At 33.1% G+C, this 20,306-nt stretch overlaps 1 protein-coding gene across 1 annotated transcript in view; it reads right to left on the reverse strand.

Annotated features, from left to right (window-relative positions):
* The window catches only part of CNTLN (centlein), a 253,310-nt gene that overhangs the window by 42,367 nt on the left and 190,637 nt on the right, over positions 1–20,306 (reverse strand). Inside the window, exon 19 of the mRNA XM_081065244.1 lies at positions 1,789–1,980. Within this exon, the coding sequence (XP_080921370.1) occupies positions 1,789–1,980 (192 nt within the window). The remainder of the gene's footprint in view (positions 1–1,788; positions 1,981–20,306) is intronic.

Here is a 20,306-nt window from a genome sequence, read left to right on the forward strand (position 1 = left end):
TAAAGTAAAAATTTATCTTTTTTGTCTCTATGCAGCCTGGTCAGTGGCTCTGGGATTCCAGGCTAGAAATGGACAATGTCACTTCAAACTTACTTTAAGCATGGTCTCAATTGCTTTAGGCATTCTCAGTCTCACCTTTGTGACTCACACATTCTTCCAAAGAGAGAGATTTACATGTGGGTAACAGCTTACACCATGGGAAACCATAATGCAAGTAACTTGCAGATATTCATATGGGTTTATTATTATCAAAATTAGGTTACACCATTCGTAGTGAGTAAAATTAAAAAAGTAAAATATAAGTCAACTTAAAACTATTAACAATTAAAACAATTTTAGAAGTCAGATTAGACATTACTGGATCTAACATTGTTTTATTTTGGTGAAAAATAAAGTTATGTTAGGATCATGAAGACTTGATTATAAGAATCACAGAATTATGAACTAAAGTATCTGAAGTAGGTAAGATCTAAGACCATCTCAATGGTTTAATCCTCTGTACAGAAACCTAAACACTGAAGTGTTCTATTTATACATTTTATTCCACTTTTTCAGAGACAGAAACACATTTTAAGAGAAGAAACATGTGCCCAAACCCACGTCACTATTTTTCTCACACTTCTATCATTTCTATTATGTAAGGTATTTAAACTTATAACATGTAGTGGTTGAGGCAAGTTCTGCACGTGAACACTGTCTAAAGAAGACGGTATTCAATATGCATCTAAATTAATGCCAGTGTGTACATGTATCATTAATAAAGCAAATGTTTTCAAGCAATGATATATTCATTTACTTTAAACTTTATCCTATCAGTAAACATTCATTTAACTCTATTATAACTGGAGAGTGCACATATTATATTATATGTGGAGAGATATTATAACTGGAGAGTGCACATATTATATTTGAATTGAAAAAAGAAAAACAATCTATTTGACAATTCAATATTCTAATACCCTCTTAACAGTCACGGTTATTCCATTCCTAACATACTCTGCGCATTTCTTACCAGAAATTTCTTTCTAGTGCCTCTCATTGTAGTGACAGTCCCATGTACACTGTCCTTTTAGCCTCCAGTTAGCAACCCCCACTGAAGAAAATAAATATGTGAGGGATAAATTAGATTGTTTTAAGCAGTATGCAAATTAACTTTCCAAATAAAACTCACAAATCTGTTTCTCACAAGATAATTCTATTTAAACTAGAAGTCAGCCGTACTTTGTTGACAGTTTCAGCTGGACTTAGATACAATTCTTTATAAGCAAATAGAACACTGCTTTTTACTCTCCCTCTCAGGTTTAAGATGCTGAAATCTATTAAACCAACCCACCTTTGCTCTGTACTTCTCCCTCCCCTCACTTCATTCCACCTTCTCCATCTCCGACCAACAATAACCAAATTGAAATAGTAGCAAATGTGTAGAGGGAAATATTCTATTTACATCGATATTATTACATGTTTGAAAGGAATTCTGTTCAGAGGAGGGAGGAAAGAGTAGTTGAGTAATGGACTAGAATGACAATGTTCAGTCTCCATCATCTCCTAAATTATGATATCATGGTGTGTTGTCATTTTTTTCAGAGGCTAGTATTAGGAGTTACTAGATAAGAATCTACTAGGCTGAAATAAAACAGAAAGATGAGGTTGAATATAGTATTAATAATTTTTGGATTATTTATACCATAATGTACCTTTAATACAGGATTAAATTAGTATTGCTATAAACATGTCTTTAAGGATTCAGTAACTTAATATGTTTTCATCTTTAATAAAATGTATATTCACCTTTAGTTTACACTGCAATTGCTTCATTTCCAAATCCATGCTCCTTGAAGGACCAAATGATGTAACTTGTATCCGTGGAACTGTTACCCGGGAAACTTCTTCTCCCAAACTTGTAATTTCAGATGAGGACTCCAATTTCTTTAGTAAATCTTCTTTTTCTTTCCGAAGCTCAGCCAAATCCAAATTTAGCTTCTTTTTTTTAAGAAAATAAATATAAATGTATTATAAAGATAATTACATTTAATCTAACAATTTTCAGCATAATATTCTACAGGTACAAAAATGCAAAAGAAAACAAGTGAAATTAATTATAAAAATAATTATTATAAAAACTTTATAAAAATTATAACCTATATTATTTTTTTCTTAAGGTTGTAGGGCTTATAAAGGTTAAAATAAAATGGACCAGCTGTACTCAATAGCTTTTGGTTGGCTGGCCTTTCCACATGATGTGCTGTTTCTTTGCCTTCACATGTATGTGGGTGAGCCAGAGATTCACATATTTGATAACCTTGACTTCAGGGCTGATGTACTTAACTGGTAAAAGCCAAGCTGGAGCAGGATGGGGTAACAGATGTTAGCTGTTTATTCCACTGGGTAGGTCTTACCACCCTATATAGCAGCCAAAATGCTTCTCATTTAGCAACATAAATGTTAAGTCCAATTAGCAGAAGAGGCTTATTAGAGATTTAGTTCAAATAAATAGCATGCAAACACATTTGCTCAGTCTTATGCACTTGATTGATAGTTGACAAGTCCTCTTTGTAATGTTCAGGTAGATTGCACTAAACTCCTTACATTTGAATTTTTAATAACATAAACATTTTACTAAATGACATGCCGGTAATTTTTTTTTTTTTGAAACAGTGTAAAAAAAAACTGTCTTAATGTTAGCCCTTCTCACACCGATCTGTAGTCAGCAAAATGCCACCAAGCTGTAATGGCATAACAACTCAGAGCTCCTTTAGAGGATAACTTCACTACTATTTTATTATTCCAAAGAAGCTTATAATATGGTAGTTTAACATAAGGAACAATTAGACAAAATGGTACAGAACTCTCTCAAAGGGGGGAAAAATCTGTCTTTGTTAAGAATTCTAATTAGCAACAGCAAAAGATACAGATAACATGTACAGTAATATAAACATGGGACATAATAAGTTAAGTATTAACACTGCATTTCAACACAACTTCTAGAAAGTATACAAATAAATCTATAATTGCTTATGCATTTGTATATGCATTTGTACACTGTTAAATATGAATAATTCAGATTGGATTCAAAACTAGGACTTGATATATTTTATATTAAACTATGTTTTAGTGAAATAAAAAGTATGTTTTGGTGAGAAAAACTATTTCATTGGCTATATTTTAATTTATGATCTAAAAGCACGGCTCTACAGAATCTCAGGAATATTCACTCATGAATTTTCCCATGGGTTCCTAATAATTAATATCTAAAAGCAAATTCATAATTTCCTTAAAACTGAAAATCCTCCGGGTTATCATCTGACCTTAACTCCATCTCTCTCCCTGTTTATTGCTTCTCTATGTCCAATCAATTGTCAAGTTCCATAAATTATGTAATGTTTTTCACTTTCATTCCCTTCTGCCACTTTCTTAATGAAGACTCTCATTATCCCACTGAGAACACTGTAATAACCTCCCTTCCCGCAACCTTTTCCTACTTTCAAACCATCTTTTATACAACTTCCTAAAACAATACTGCCCTGTTATTCCCTTACACAAAATCCCTTCAAGTTTTCTCACCCATATAGAATAAAGCTCAGATGTGGCTGGTTATCTTACGGCTAAGATTTGCCTTCAATTTGTGTTTCAGTCAGACATCACCTGAAGTCAACCTTGCGTGCCATTCCCCAAACCCATCTGCCATTTCTACGTCAATGACTCTATAAATGGTATTTCTTTCTGCTGAATTCTCTCTCATGCTTAAAGAGGAGTTATTATTTCCACCTTTATAAAAAATACTGTGTTCTTTACATTTTTTCTTCAACAAAATAGCTTCTCCATTCTCTTAGCTCCCATAGCACTGTGCCTATTCTTCAACCTTGAACCCTAGTAAATCCTTGCGAGAGGACTGTGCCTTTACCTATGTATTCCCCATAGTATCTGCAAACAATGCCTTCTGTATAGTAAGAACCAAAAGAGAGGTTTTAGAAATTCAAGTGTCCCTATCTATAGAACAGATGGTGCTAAAAAGACACATATTGATTTCAGCTGGTATTTATAATCTTTCTATTGGTTCATCACTATATAAATTAAAACACAATTTTATTAGCAATGTAACATTATTAGTTTTTATTTAGGTCGTATGCCCTGGAGCATTTATCAATCCTGAAAGGTAACGCTCTGCATCTAAATCATAAGACTTTTTGAGATTTTAATTTGGTACCACATAACTCACGGTTACAATTCTAGGTGGGTCTCGGGCAACTTGGATGAGGCTCATTTTTTCCCTTGAACAGCCCTGGTGGCTTCGCTCATATGACATTAGATTTCTGTCTATTTCTTCCACAGGGTTAGATCTGGATGCTATAAATACATCCTTCGTTGAGGAAAGACCAAGCCAATAAATATACTTCCTTAAAAGACATGTATGGAGATTTTAACGTCAATTTAACACTATAAAATTTATTAAATTAAAAAAAAAACTGAAATTACGGAGATAGCAAATCAAATGACGCACAATATATTGAAATATAAATCCTATTTTGATGAAACAGTACTTAAAATCTTCCATCTTTAAAACATATTTCTAATACTAGTCATACATCCCTCAAAATGCTACAGAGCACCTGTCAAAATAGAGGGAACAGGCCATCAATTTAGAATCCTTTGACTACCCCTAAGAATTTTCGACAAATACTTATGGCTCTATTCCTGACTTCTCTCAGTTTAAGCATTCTATTTCTTACGTGAAAAATGGAATGGAGGGGACAAGAAGAATAAGTAACATCCTTTGTTTACACTTGGCTTGGCATGTGAGACTACTTCTGTGGCGATCTTGTTAGAAAAGGATTGTGCTATAAAATCTACCAATGAATTCAGTTTACTTGTAAAATTGTCATTTTTTAAATCAGAAGCACGATTTCTACTTCTATATTATTACAATTCCACCTATAATCAAAGGTTTAAAAATAAATATTTAAGTCATGCTATCTTAAAATCATAAATGATAATAAAACACATGGAAGAGTCATAATTTCTGGATTCTAGTTTTGGGTGTATGCTTACTAGTTGAGTAATGCTGAGCCAACATTTCACTTTCTTTCCTCACTTAAAAACAGAGATGATGATGCTTGCTTAGCAAAGGTAATTTTGAGGGCAGAATTTTCTTAAAAATCTATGATAGCACTTGGTGCATTTTAAATGTACCGCATCATTGTTAGCATTCTTATCTTGTGGTAAATGCTACCACATGGTCTGAGAGGTATCTTAAAGTCTGAGAAACTAGATTAATAAAAAGCCCTGTATATCTACCTCTATCTCATCTCTATAGATACAAATATAGGTGAAAGTCCTACAATTTCTCTCATGACTGAAACTTTACTTCGTGTTAAGTGAGAGTCATTTGTTTGATTTTTATTTAGGATCCCTACTAGGCCACAAGCCTGTTGAAGGCTTGTGTATAACTGACTCTTTATATCCCAGCAGGGCAATCCATCCACAATCTTTTAAAAGTGTATTTCAATTGAAAAGTTGACTTCAACGAGAATAAGCACTGAGATCTGTATTGATGTGTGTAGTCAATTATTCTAACCAAAGATTATAAAATAGAACTTAACATTATAAAAGTTTAAAACTAGACACTAGTTATTAATTATTTATTTCAAAATAACATTGAAGAAGCATACGTCTCTGAAAAGGAAAGAACCCTCTAAGGAACTGTGTGAAGAAACAAGATATATTGGAGGTCATTCTGCAGGAATGAGCACAGTGGTAGGAAGAATTCTTGGATTACCCCCACTGACCTATGTCCTTGTATAATAACTTCTCCTTGTATGTGGATGGGACCCAAGAATCTGATGGGGTATCACTCCCATAATTACATTATTACAATTATGTTATAAGCAAAAATAATTCTGCAGATGCCAATTATGGCCTCTCGTCACATGACTTTGATTTAATCAAAAGCACTATTATTTTCTGGTCCTGACCTAATCAGGTGAGCCCTTTAAAAGAAGGCCAGGGGCGCTCTCTCTGAGTTCAGAGAGATTTTCCTGCGAGTCTTGAAAAAGTAACTTGCCATGTTGGGAAAGGACTATGGAGGGGGCTATAAGTCAAGGATCTAAGGAAGGCCTCAGTTGCTGAGAAGGCTCTCTTAGCAGCAAGCAATAAAATGGGGACCTCAGTCCTACCAAGAAACTGAATCTTTCCAACAAACACATGAGCTAGGAAGAAAAGCCTGAGCTCCAGAAAGGAAGGCAGCCTGGCTGACACAGTGATTGCATCCTTGTGATACTCTGAGCACAGGACTCCACTAAGCTGTGCCAGCCTCCTGACCCACGGAAACTGCAAGGTAATGAATGTGTAGATTGTTTCTAGGTTGATAAACGTGTGGTAATTTGTTATGTAGCAAGAAAAACTAATATGAGTCCCAATTTAAAAAAATCAACCCCTTTCTTAAAACTGTACCTTGTTCTCTTATTGCCACCCTGCCCCACCTTGAGCAAGCCTGCTAAACCCTAGTGTATAGTTTATATAATATTCTGACTCTGGTTTAATTTTCTATTCCTTACCCATAATTGTGTGTTAATTTTATTTCTTCAACTGCTTTTTAAAAAATTGTTCCACTTTGTATGCTAGAAATGGAAATTGCCTCTACCAAATCTGCATTTTGTAGTTTAATTGCCAAGCAAAAATCCTCTAGCCAGAAACTTCCTTTTGCTGCTCTCAGTAGTAACTGTGGAATCCCATAAACAGGATAAATAAGCCTCCCTGAAATACTCTCCCTTGTTCTCTTACATGGGAGTTCATTCATGAACTTCTTTTATTCTGGGCCCCAACTTAACATTTTCTGGAAGATCTTGATAAAGAATAAATATCTAGATTCAGAAACTGACTCAATATCATTTATTCTTTTTAATGTATACCATGTAGTAGGAACTGTACTAACTCTGCGTTTTCAATGATCAACAAAAAAGTTATAATCCTTGCCTTTTGGTAGCTACGAGTCTATAACCTAGAAATATATAATAAACTGCAGTAAGTGCTCTGAAGAAATAAAATGGAGGTAAAGGAACCGCTGTTGCCTTCAAATCCTATCTGGTACATCTGGCTACAGCCAGCAGTTTCCTTCCATGTATTCTTCCTAATTTGTTTTGTCAAAGGTTTCCTAGAAGCTAGGTAGAACACTAAAGGCCACAGCTGGATCTACAACCACCCTGCTTTCCAATTTTTGTTCTAGATAAAGTATCACACAACACTGGTGAGTAAACCGAGGGCAGTCCTACGGAGATGGAGAATCGCTTCTCCAGCAGGGAGCCTTGGTAAACATGTCAATGTTCAAGAATAAATTATCAGAAAAAATAAAACAGGGCCCATGGAAATTATTCTACAGCCCAAGTGAAAGGAAGTAATAAGCTTCTGTGCAAAGAAATGAAGGTCTTAGAAAAAAATTAAATCTAGAAGAATAATTTCCCTAACCACCCCCCAAAGAATATATTTTTAGGTACTTTCTGATCTTGATGTCTCCAAAGTATAAAATATTCAACATCTGCCTATTCAATGGAGATGATGCTGGTTCTGGCACATGTAATCAAAATGCTTTTGAGTATTCAACTAGTATAGGAGCAGTGCTCCAAGGAAAAGGAAGATGTGGTATAGCGCCCCCCCACCTCTAATAAAAGACTGATTCTCACCTAATACTTTTTTCTGAATAGTAACGACAATATAGTATTGAAGATACTCTTCAGTTTTCCTCATATGTTTTCACCACTGGATTAGAAATTTAAAGTAATGGACAACTTAAAACACTTTTAGTTGGGACAGTGAGATCTGAAAAAGTAGACACCTGGAAATTCTAGAAAATCCTGCTAATTGTGAGGTTGAATGTCAGGGTCACAGGAGTAAGGTTTCTGGGAAGTCTATGGAGGAAATAGTTAGTGGCAGAAGGATGCTTTCCAGTCCATGCAGGGGCAAAGGTTAGATGTCAAATGTTGGAAAAGGTCAATCAGCAACCAGAGTAAGAAGTGAAGGTCAGTTCCCATCTATAACAATAGTGGAGTCTGTTATTTTTCTTTCACTTTTTGAAACCTAAAGGCTTTGACAGGCAAAGTACGGAAAAGCAATTATTAAGTGGGAATAGTCTGTTTCCAATTACTTCCCCCAAATCTTTAATCTTGAATTCTGCATAGGACTGAGAATATTGGATGAGGTTATTTCATGTTGAATACATAAATAAGTTCATTTATACCTCACAATCAGATTATTCTGTTTCACACTTATGTAGAGGTAACGATTTTTAAATCTCACAGTTGTGATTTTAAAAAATGATAACATCATAATTTTGTTACCAGAATTAAAGCAAAAAAGACTAGAGAGAAAATTCTAGTTGAACAATATCTATGTAAATTCTATAGGCAAGAACCTCCTAAAAGTCACCACGATCTTAATGCTATTTCTCCCTTCTGTGAATAGAATCAATATTCTTTCATTGGGAATATTATTCTTTTACAAGGAATAAAACTAAAAGAAATAAAATTTTTATGTTGTACATGTATAAAACGAAAAGCACATTTAATTAAAATATCATACGAGTTACAAAGAAAATTACATGGGTTTCTAGGTCACTAGCAGAATATTTTCCATACAAGTACTTATCTACAAAGATAAATGGTTCAGATTAATAACTCTTTCAAGTTAGTAACACGTGTTTTAAATTTAAAGCATGAGTTTTCCTTTGTTATGATACTTGAGATCTTTAAAAGAAAGAATTAAAAATTGAAAACCACCAACCAAAAAAAGAACAAAGATCTTAGGCAGAGATAAAATTACTTATGTAACAAAATATCTTATGAAAAATACACTGAGTTACTACATCACTCATTTATAAGCCATTTTCTGACAAATGCAGTTATTAAAAGCCTACAGTATGTTTCACAAAATGTCAAGCAAATGAAGGTAAGATAGAGGACTTTTCACCAATGCTTTTGCTAGTAGTTAGACTTCAGTAGCCTTTAGAGACCATTAAGTACCCTTTGGCTAATTGGCCAATGGTAGATTAATCCTCTTTTTATTCTAGCAGCACTATTTTAACACCCTTTACACTCTGTCAGTATAGTGTCTGAATGACAAAATAATATTGTGCATGAATAATAAGCAGAAAAGTTAAATTAACATTTCATGTTTCACATGCTATACCTATGTGTCAGAAGAACTTTCTTTTTAAGTCACTGACATTCAACTTTTTTAAACAATCTCCTGTTGACATCTTATTGAGGTAAATCTGCCTAATTACTGCTAATTGCCTATCAAGAAAAAAACTCTATTCATGAAGTGCAGTAGTCTAGTACAAATGAACCCAGCTCCAGGGTGCATATTAAAGACAAAGCATGACACTTAAGGTACTACTTTGTTATAAGGTCATACTAAATATGGTTTGCAATTAACAAACCGGTTTTTTTATGGTACTGAAAATGCCAATCTGTCTTGATGCGTTCAAATTAGAGTCTATCAAAGAAATATGGATATGAGATACGCTACTCTCAGTAACATTTACAAGAGTAAAATTAATGCAATGCCCTTACACTTTTTAAATGTAAGTTCTAGGTAATGCAAAATTAAATAATTATTTTGTAAATATGTTTGAATATGATTTCTCAAAATGAATATCAACACTATTATTTCAAATATCAAATTATGTAAAACAGTTTACTAACACTTTAAATTGTCAAAACAGCCCCAGAGACTGAAAATATTTAACATGTATCTTTTAATTTGTTTTAATGATTTTAACATTACAGGCTTTTACAGTAAATATTAATCTATGTGATATTAGCAATATAGTGTGTTTCAAAATAATCTGAATAATTAAACTAATGAATATTTAACTTAATTGGACTAAATCAAACCACATCACTTAAACTTCTGTCCTCACAACTACGGAAAAAGAATTAGTAAAAATGCATTACATATGAAGTTTGGAAAATTAACTAATACAATTGACTTTCAAGTATTCACGGAAGAACAATATTTGATATATTCATAGCAAGAAGAGCTCAAATGCAGGTTCGTTGTTATTTCAAATAGTCTATTCTATTTATGAAAATAAAAGTTCCCTTGAAACTTACATACTAACTACTAAATACAGAAACAGATATTCAGAATCAAAAGTACATCCAGAATAATTCATCATCATCACTATCATAAGAATTTCTCAATGTTCATATGATAATATTATCAGTTCAGGTTCAGCCCTCTTAGACATTTGATCTACATATGTCATTCTTACTAATGATCATAATAAGTTACAACACATTCCCATTCTGATTCCCTTCCCCAACAGGAATAAGAGAGGGTGGCAGTGTCATCTGATATCCCAAAGCAGAAACTGAGCAATGTCTTTCTAAAACCTCTCTTTTTCACTCTCCTTCAGCTAATCACTATAGAAACATCTATTGCTCACATGTGTTGTGTACACATATCTTCTTTAATTGTATTCTTCCTCTGTCTTTTTTGTCAATTTTTTTTTCCCAATCACTTAAGCTTTATGGGGACAGGAGGAAAAGCATCCACCCTAATTAAACTACTCAAACAATTATAAATAAATAAATAAATAAATAAATAAATAAATAAATAAATAAATAAATAAACAAACATTCCAGAATCATCAAAAATAATAGTTGGTGTTTCAGATACAGATACTACATCTGTATCTAAGTAAAGAACAGCCATAACATGTCAAGTGAAGCCATAGATAGGAATTGAGTTATCAGGAACAAAGGCTACCTAACTCTAGGACCTGCAGAAGTCTCATGAAGACTACCTCATTCTCCTCTAATTAAACTTGGTGTTTCTAAGCAACAGATTTCAAAACTTTTATCTGATTGTTTTTCCATCCTAGTGGAAAAAAATTATTTCTTATTGTACTATATTTTATTCCACAAAGAGGTCTTTGTGTACTGGTCTCAGGAAATTATGTCACATATAATATTGTTACTAAATGGAAGTGAGAGTCCAGACAATTAAAAATTGCTTGTAATACTTAATTCTTATTTAGAGTTCAAAAGAAAGGTATTGATTTTCCTTAAAATAATTTTTGCAGTCTAAAAATTTGTAATAGACTATGACATATTTCTGTAACTCATATTTTTATAAGATAAAGCATTTTCAATCAATGAGCCTCTAAGAAGCAAAATTTATAATTTAAATAATTATTTAAATTATATTGGAATCAATTTATAGGAATAATACATTATCATGTTAATATAAAATATTACCAACTTTTGGGTAATAAATCCAAAGGCTATAAAGGTAATCATTTCTAGCTCCAACTTTAAATATTCAAAATAATAAAATGACATATTTTTAAGTATGTACTAAATATAAGTAGCATCTTAATACTTAGAAATGGAAACATTGTACTGATAAGGTCAATTGTTAATTCTACTTCTTTCCTCAGGTGTACTACATGTAAGATCTGTAAACAAATTACTTGAATAAAAGCCAGTTGGGGAATTTTTAAACATCATACAACTCATTACAAATTTAACAGCAGCAATACTAAATCTTCATGTGATGTTTATTAAATTTGCTATTATACCCTACTAAAATCCTCAAGGGAAACAACTTAATAATGTTTGTTTCTATTCCCTGTGCAAGTTTCATAAGGTTCAAGAGAGTAAAGCACTAGACCTCTCTTTAAAAATAATGGTTTTTGCGATATTTGGATCTGATAAAACAAAAGGTTACTTCAAATGGAATTCTTGTCATTAAAAATTAATATATGTGAAAATTACTTAAAAAGTTACCTTTCATGGCATAGAGAGTAGAAATTTCTTTTAAAGGAATAAATGAGAGATTTACAAAGCTTGGACTTAGGCTATATTCTTCAAGATATTTCTCATAGGTTTTTGAAAAAGTTCTTTTTTCTCCCCCCCAGCATAAAAATTTCACCCAGGAACTTCTTCCATCATCTTTCACTTCATTTTCTATTTAGAATTATCTTCTGTTTATCATTATTCTTTCAAGTAGAAAGGCTTGACCTAACAGAGTAGTCTTTCAGTAGTAAATTATCTTAGTCAGTTATGTTATGCAAAGTATTATGATTCATATAGCTCTTTAGAAAGACGGTAGTCTGGAATTCTTTTTATTATTAAAGGAGCGGGTTTCTTTGCTTTTCTCTTAGATCAGTGATTCTCAAAGAGTACATACTACCTAGATATGTATTTTGGAAATTAATGGGGACACTTTTGAGTACCACAATGATTTACACTGAAATGGGTGAGAGCCAGGGACACTAGAAGTACCGCAAAGATGCACTGCAACATGTAGATCAGTCCTACTCAACAGAAACTGCCCTGTATCATGCATGAATTTCACATGTCCTGCCTATTATTCACGTAGATGAAAAATGTGCATATAATAAAATGAACTTAAGTCCTAACCAAAAATTACATATAAACAAAGCATTTCCTCCTCTAGTTCCAGAAATTTATAAACCATGTAAATCAAGAGATGACTGAAATATGAGCAAGAAAAATCCCTTTCTTCTCTGGGGTTTAAGCTGTAGAGATGTCACTACATGGCCAGTATCTAGACCATGGAGAAAGGTAGTCTGAGAGGAAGAGATGTGAGATAAATAGAAACATGAAAGATATTTAAGTGTCTGGTTCCAGTTATCACTATTTTCCCCAAATCTATTCTCTTCAGTTCATTCTTTGACTTTATGAGCTTTTTCTAAACATATATATTAGTTTGAATTCAGTTTCTGTTATTTATTATCAAAAGAGTCCTGCTAATAAAGCCTTCTAAGAAAAGTCTAAGAACCTTTCCTCAGTTGTCCCATTTTCAATTCTTTTATGGCCTCTGACACTGGGGACCAACTATTCTCTTTTCTTGTTAAAAACTTTCCCTCCCTGTTCCTGTATTATAGCATTCTCCTACTTTCTCCTTCAATGACTCCTCTCCTGTCCATACATCAGATACTCTCCCAAACTAGCCTTGCTGCAAAGAAGTGTTCCACCTCCAGCATTCCTTCTGTGGGTTAATGATGGCATCAATGTTTCTTCATTTTCATGAAATATTTCAAATATGCAATAGACATAGAAAGAAAAGTATAGTAAATGCCCATATAACAACCATTCAGCAAAGACAATGTTTTACCAATACAACTGAAGGCCATGTTCCTTTCTCCTCTGACTCACCAGAAATAATCACTGTCCTGAATACCTTTGATGTTTATCATTCCCTCACATTTCTTTACACTCTTAATACATATATGTATTTTTAAAAAACATACAGTAATTTTAAGACATTCCATTTTCACATTTTAACATCTCTAAATTCTACACTCAAATATCCCACTGCCCATTTGATATCTTCACTTCAGTGACAAATTATCACTTGGTTACAATGATAACTGTCATTTATGTTAGCCCCTAGGGATTTACTTTTTTTTTTTTTTTGGCAAGTTCTGGTATTCATTTATAAGGATATTTGCTATAGTTTATTCAGCATTCTTGGTGTGCTTTCATATGTAGTTTCCCCCCCCCACAATATATATTATATTTTAAAATATATACTCTCATCATCTTTCTAATCGCTAATTATAATCCTGGCAGGTATCTTAAATACTTCATTTTTTTTAACCTTCCCATGTATGACTGGTCATCAAACTCCGTAATATCACTGCAAAATAGCTTTTTTTTTCCTAAGTCTTTCTACTTCTATTAGCATCGTCTGGATACTTATCTTTTGCCTTGATATTTAAACAATGTCTTATGTAGTTGCTTACATTTAATCTTTGTCCTGTCAAATTGGAGTCTCAGTCCTCACTGTATACCAGAACCACTCAGCTTTGAAACACTACCAAAGTGCAAGGACCACCCCACATATTAAGTTAATTGGCCTAGGATTGGGTCTGGGCATAGGTATTTTTAAATGCTACCCAAGTGAAGCAGCACGTAGCTAGGTTGGAGAACCACAACTATACCAGATTGCTCACTATTCTCAACAAACTGTGTTCACCTTGATGCCTGTTAAATCTTCCCATCTTCTAATGGCTTTGTTCTACACACACACAACTTTCAAAGTAAAAAATTTTCAAAACCAAATTTTACATCTAAAGCCAAATGCCACCTTCAAAAGCATACTAAATAATGACAGCAATAAATGACTGTCTCCACCCAGTCTATGGTATATTACACACACGTACACACACACACACACAGCATTCTATATATATCACAGTTTCCTTATACTGTGATACTCATGTCCAACTCCCCTATTAGTATCTTACATAGGACAAGGACCGTGTTCAATTTGTCACTGGATGTCCCTTTGTTGGAGTGCCTTACATGTATGAGGCGCATTAAGGTAATTGAATTGTGGCAAATATAAATACATATATCTATCTAAATGCAAACCAAACTCTAAAATATATGAATATTTAAATGTAAGCATCCCAAAGTGAGAAAAATGTTATATAATTTGTTACTTCCAGGCCTGTTAATATTTTCACGAGACATACTTACCCGAGAAAATGTTGATGCAAAGAATGAAAATACTACTAAGAATATAAGACTGCAATATATTGTAACACTGTTCATTAGAAACAGAAAATAAATTTCTGTTATTCAGATCACATTTTCTTAATATTTTCTGTGGTAAGATCACAAGTGAATCTGAAAACAGTGTAAGTATGATTTTACATTCCATTCTAAGTGATAATAATAGTCCCTTACCAAGTCTAATATAAAACACAGACATTCTGTTAACAAATATCACTTGGTTCATCTTGTAGATAGGACGGAGGAATAAGACAGTCACGTCCAATTCCACATGGATTCTCAGCTCAGATCCTGGTTTTTGCACAGTTTACCTTGCGAACATGATCCGAGTGACATTTCACAAATTCCTGGATAAATGTTGCTACACTCTGCTAGGAGAGAGACAGGCGATGTCATGCACAGATCAATAATAGCACTGTGTTTCATCAGCCTCAAAAATCAAAAGTGCTTCATCTGGCAAAAGCCATGGCCCTAGAGAATCTGACATATATAAACCGAATACCCTACAAGGAATGTGTAGTACACAAGCTATTGGGGTAAAATAAAAGAAAACTCTGGAGATTAGCAACGAAGTACAATAAGAGAGTAGTTTTCTACTTTGTTATTACTAGAGGTGTGAACACAGATCACAGAAATGGAAATGAGGCTATTTAAAATTCTACATTGCCTGACAGGAAAAAAAAATGGGTCCAGTACAATTTAACACCTTCAATCTTTTGAAGAAGTTACGTAAACAAAGATAAACCAAAGACACATGCAAGTTTAGACTACAATAGCAATCATATAAATCTACATCGATGAAAATGTTTTAATGGAAACCCATATAATCTAGCCCTTTTAGAATTATAGGGTTTGCTAAAAAGACTCTTTAGATTTCGTAGTATGCTTAATGTATATATGCTAGAGTAACCTAAAAACCCAAGGCATTTGCTGAATGGGTTATGCTCTATTGTTTTTAATTCCAGATTCTGATACTTGGCAAAGGTCTTTTTTTTTGGGGGGGGGGCTGATTAAACAAATTTAAGATAAACTGGTTAATGTAATTTGACAAGAGATGAGGCAGAATTGAAAACCCCAAACCTGACAACGAACCTGCTTTGTTTAAGATTGCTGTTGCCAAAAAACGTTTCTGAGAACTGAATCTTCTGTTGCAGAATTTAGGATGTCTGACTCAGAGGGCAGGAGAATCAAGAATACATCACAATATCAGAGAAGATACTGATGTTTAATCACAAAATAAACAGCATTGTATATTTATGACATGTATGTATAAAGATTATATTTGAGTTCTTGAAGCACTTCCAGTGGAGGAGTAAAGGTAAAGGCAGATCAAAGGCTATTATTAGGCAGCAATAGTCTAGGGTGAAAGTCTGGTTCTCCAAGCCATATTTTGTACAGCATCTCTACTTTAACTTTTGGAAATATTTCATGCCTCCTTCTGTGAACACAAATCACTGGGGGTTTTATATATATATATATATATATATATATATATATATATATATATATATATATAGAGAGAGAGAGAGAGAGAGAGAGAGAGAGAGAGAGAGAGAGAGAGAGAGAAACAGCTTGGGGGCAGGGGTGGGTATAAAAAGAGTATCCTCTTCCTTTAGAAAGCATCGAGGGTCCAGAAAATTAAATGTCTATAGTTACCAGAAAGGTAATATAAGTAAGTAATGTGAGCCCAGTAGTATTTCTGACAAATGGTATGCACCATTCTCCTTGGAAGTACCAAACCACTACATTACTAACACATATCAAAACCATACCTTCCAACACTTTCAGGACATTATTAATCTATTAGTTGGTTTGTCAACTTTTTAATCATCAATGCCTTTAGTTCCTTAAAGTGAATGAACATTAATTTGTGACCTATGTGTATATGTTCGTCCATTTTCTAACTCTCAAAATGATTCTCTAGTTCCTAGTCACAAAAGCCTGTAGCATGAGGGTAAAAGATCAAATATATGGTGATGGAAGGAGAACTAACTCTGGGTGGTGAACACACAATGTGATATATAGATGATGTATTACAGAATTTACACCTGAAACTTATGTAACTTTACTAGCAATTGTCACCCCAATAAACTTTGATGGGGAAAAAAAAGCTTGTAGAATACTTTCATACTTATATGTCAAATTACTACCTTAAACTTAATGGATTACAACACAATTCTTCCTTTATTTTATGCTAAACTTAGAAAAACAAAAAGATGCTGGGAAATGTTACATGTAGGAAGTGATATACGAAACAGACTTTGCATGATATGCTGAATTTAGAGTGATGTAAAGAAGAGAGGACGGTTCTTGAAGTAGAGCACAACTTTTTAATCTTGATATGCAGTATCACGTCAGCGTCATGGTAAAAACTAGTCAGTAAGCCAACTTTCCTCTTATTGAGAATGTACTATGCCCTCAGGCAAGATTCAATGAAAGTTGTCAAAGACGTATATGGTTTTCGCCCTCGAAGAAGTAATTGGCTACTAGATGCAATAGAATTAACAAATGTTAAACTTTAAAATTATTGAATGCAAAATTGTATGAAAAATCAGCTTAGAAAAGTAGAAAGATCATGGAGTTAGGATCCAGAGATAGATGTAGATTATAATCCTGGAGCTCCGATTTAACCTGATATTGGGCAATTTACTTCAATTCTTTAAGCCTTAATTGTAACATATATAATATGTGGATGATATCATCCTTATACGGTTGATATAGAGTCGATAGAAAAAATTAATAGAATGCCTAGAAAGTAGGCGTGTTAGTGATTGAGTAAATGTTAGCTGACGTTTTGTGAAAGGTAACAGAGCATAATGCTTAAGAGCACAGGTTCTAGAATCACACTGCTTGGACTTGAAGCCCCGTTCTGCCACTTAGGAGTTTTATGACCTTGGGCATGTTATTCTCTCTGCATCGGTTTCTCCATTGTGTAAGAGGATCAGCTATAGTATCTATCTCATTGACTCATTTGGGTTAATGAGCTAATACATGTAAAAGCACTTAGAGAAGTATCTAGCCTATAAGTACACAAAAATATTTGCTAATATTATTTCTATTATTATTAAGAACATATAAAATGAGATATGAAAGAATGAATGCACCAGCATAGACTGAATTAACGCCAGTTTTATGGAAGAAAGAACACTTTATCATGACATGAGGGTTCTATGTGGGAAAACAGAACTATAACAATAGGTTAGTTGAGCAGATCATGTACAAATCTTGAAAAATGTGCTGAGTAGTTTGACCTTGAAAGGGTCATACATGGAAACCAATTGTAGGTTTCTACAGTACTGGATGAAATCCACATTCTAGCAACATTACTCTGGTACCAGTACATGGGAAGAAATGAGGAAGAAACTAGAGAAACCAGCTAGACTATTACAGTACTAAAAGAAAGTACAGAATATTTCAGTACTCAAAGAAAAGGAGATACGTACCTGGTAGCATTAGAAATGGAAGTTAAAGAGGAAAAACACAATAGGATTAGGTTGTAGAGAAGAGTCAAAAAATAAAGAGGATGAGTCAAAGATGATTCAGAGGAAATACTTTAGAAGTGGATATGGGTTGGGAAATTTATTTTGTTCTGTTTTGTTTGGAACATGGTCAGCTTGTGATGATAGAGAACTAGAAAATGTCTTATGTCTTCCATGGTGACCTTCTATTAACAATGCTTGAGTCTATCATGGGGAACTTCAGTTTTAAGTAAAAAGCCTTATATATTAACATTGTTTAAAAAGACTTAAAAGCAGATAAATAAGGTGTTGCCACTATGACTCCTCTTTTGTATATTTTTATTGCCTAATTTCACATTTGGTTCATATGTTAAGTTTTAAGCAGATTTATTTTTAATTATTACTACCAAGTGGTAGTTTATTCTTTTTTCTTTAAACAGATCTAGAATATAAAAATACAGAACAAAGTATCCAACATCTGAGGATATTTATAGAGCATTTCCCTATTTTCAAATAATCTATGATAATAAATCTTCACTGCCTCAAATCTTTCATAAAAAGGGCAGGAGTAAAAAAATAAATATATTTTTAAAAAGTAAATAACAATGAAGAATACAATGATTACAGTTTTTAATTCATTTAACCTACACACTTTTTTGATTCTAGAACACTGAAATAACTTTCTTCCTATAATTGTGTATTCTTGATAGTGTATTATGTGAAAATGGATAGCATAGTGAAGAGGGCACAATATTTAGAGTCAGAAAAACACAATTTCAACAGTAGATCTATCAGGTACTAGTGAAGTGAACATGGATAACTTAATTAATCTCTTTGGATTTCAATTTAATTATTTTTTAAATGAGAATAACTATATCAATAATTTGTTAATGAAGATTAAACAAGAAAAAATAAAATCATTTTGCAAATGCTTACACCATTCCAATATAACCCACTGCACTCTTTACTCAGCACATTTTTAATATTTTGTTCAATGCTGGATACAGGTAATACAGTTAATACAGGTAATACAGTTAAAGATTTGGGAAAAACGATATACAAAAACTGAAAGACTGGTCATTTGGTAGACTATATATGCTGAAAATCTTTCATAACACAGAAATTATAGGAAAATGTAAATATTATTTTAAGTGGAGGAAAAAAAGAAAGGGAAATGCTCAAGTGCTAGAATAACAGGGTGACTGAGGAGCAGTGAGTGTGTGACTAGACTTGTGGTAGCTCTCACAGAGTGGAAATTACCAACCAGTAGACTCAGGAATTGTGGGAGCAGGAGCTGAGACTTTGACTTTGGGCCCAAAGAGGCAGAAATGGAAGGTCCTTTTAAGTGATGTCAGTTAAAGGGTAGATAAAAAAAAAAAAAAAAAAAAAAAAAAAGAGAGAGAGGAAAAAAAAAAAGAAAATGCCTGCTAGGACAGAAAGATAATAAAGAAGTTGTTAGTCTCTCATTAGGATTATGGTAGCGTAAAATATTCTTCATTCTCTCCTGAAGATGTGTATGTCTGTAACTATACCTAATTTGGGCTTCAAATATGAATCTGTCAAAGTGGACCAGGAACCCTTAACCCTGAGAATTAGCATAAGTACAGATCACTAATGGATGGCGAAAACAGATAGAGAAGTGTGGGTGAATGTTCCCAAAACACAGGCTTCAATGAACTACCATAGAATAAACAGACTCTACTAAAGCTGAGCCGAGAATCAAAATCGTAAACAGAAGTAGAAGCATCCTCTCCTGGCTAAGAGTAAGCAGAAGTAACAAAAAAGAAGACTAGAATCTCAAGAACACATAATTGTAAAGAATGTTCAAAAGTATTAAAAATATAAACGAAGAAACCAAGTCTTCCAAAAAAGAACCACATTCTGTGAAAAAAAAAGCAGATTCTAAAACCCTAAATAGAATTTGTAGAGTATATATACATATGTGTATGTATATATTTTTTCCAACAAAAATAGAATGAAAGTGATATGCATTTTTCATATATAGATATTTTCAACAAAAAATAAAGTGGGACTAAAATATTAGAGCTTAGCTATCTCAAAAAAAACACAAAAAAACAAGGTAAAATATAGGACTATCACCTTGGGGTGAGGACAGAAATATTGATTACTTTTAGATTTTCAATTGATTTAGTTTTTGTGTGTGTGTGTTCATTTTTAAAAATTCTATTTCATTTTCACTACTGGTTTGGAACTTATACACTTTGTCATTTCTTTTATTTTATATTTCATGTTTGTTATTTCCACATCTTTCAGTGATAGCTTTAGGATAATTCAGATTATTTTT

Source organism: Rhinolophus hipposideros (assembly GCF_964194185.1).
Source record: "Rhinolophus hipposideros genome assembly, chromosome: 11".
Taxonomy (NCBI): domain Eukaryota; kingdom Metazoa; phylum Chordata; class Mammalia; order Chiroptera; family Rhinolophidae; genus Rhinolophus; species Rhinolophus hipposideros.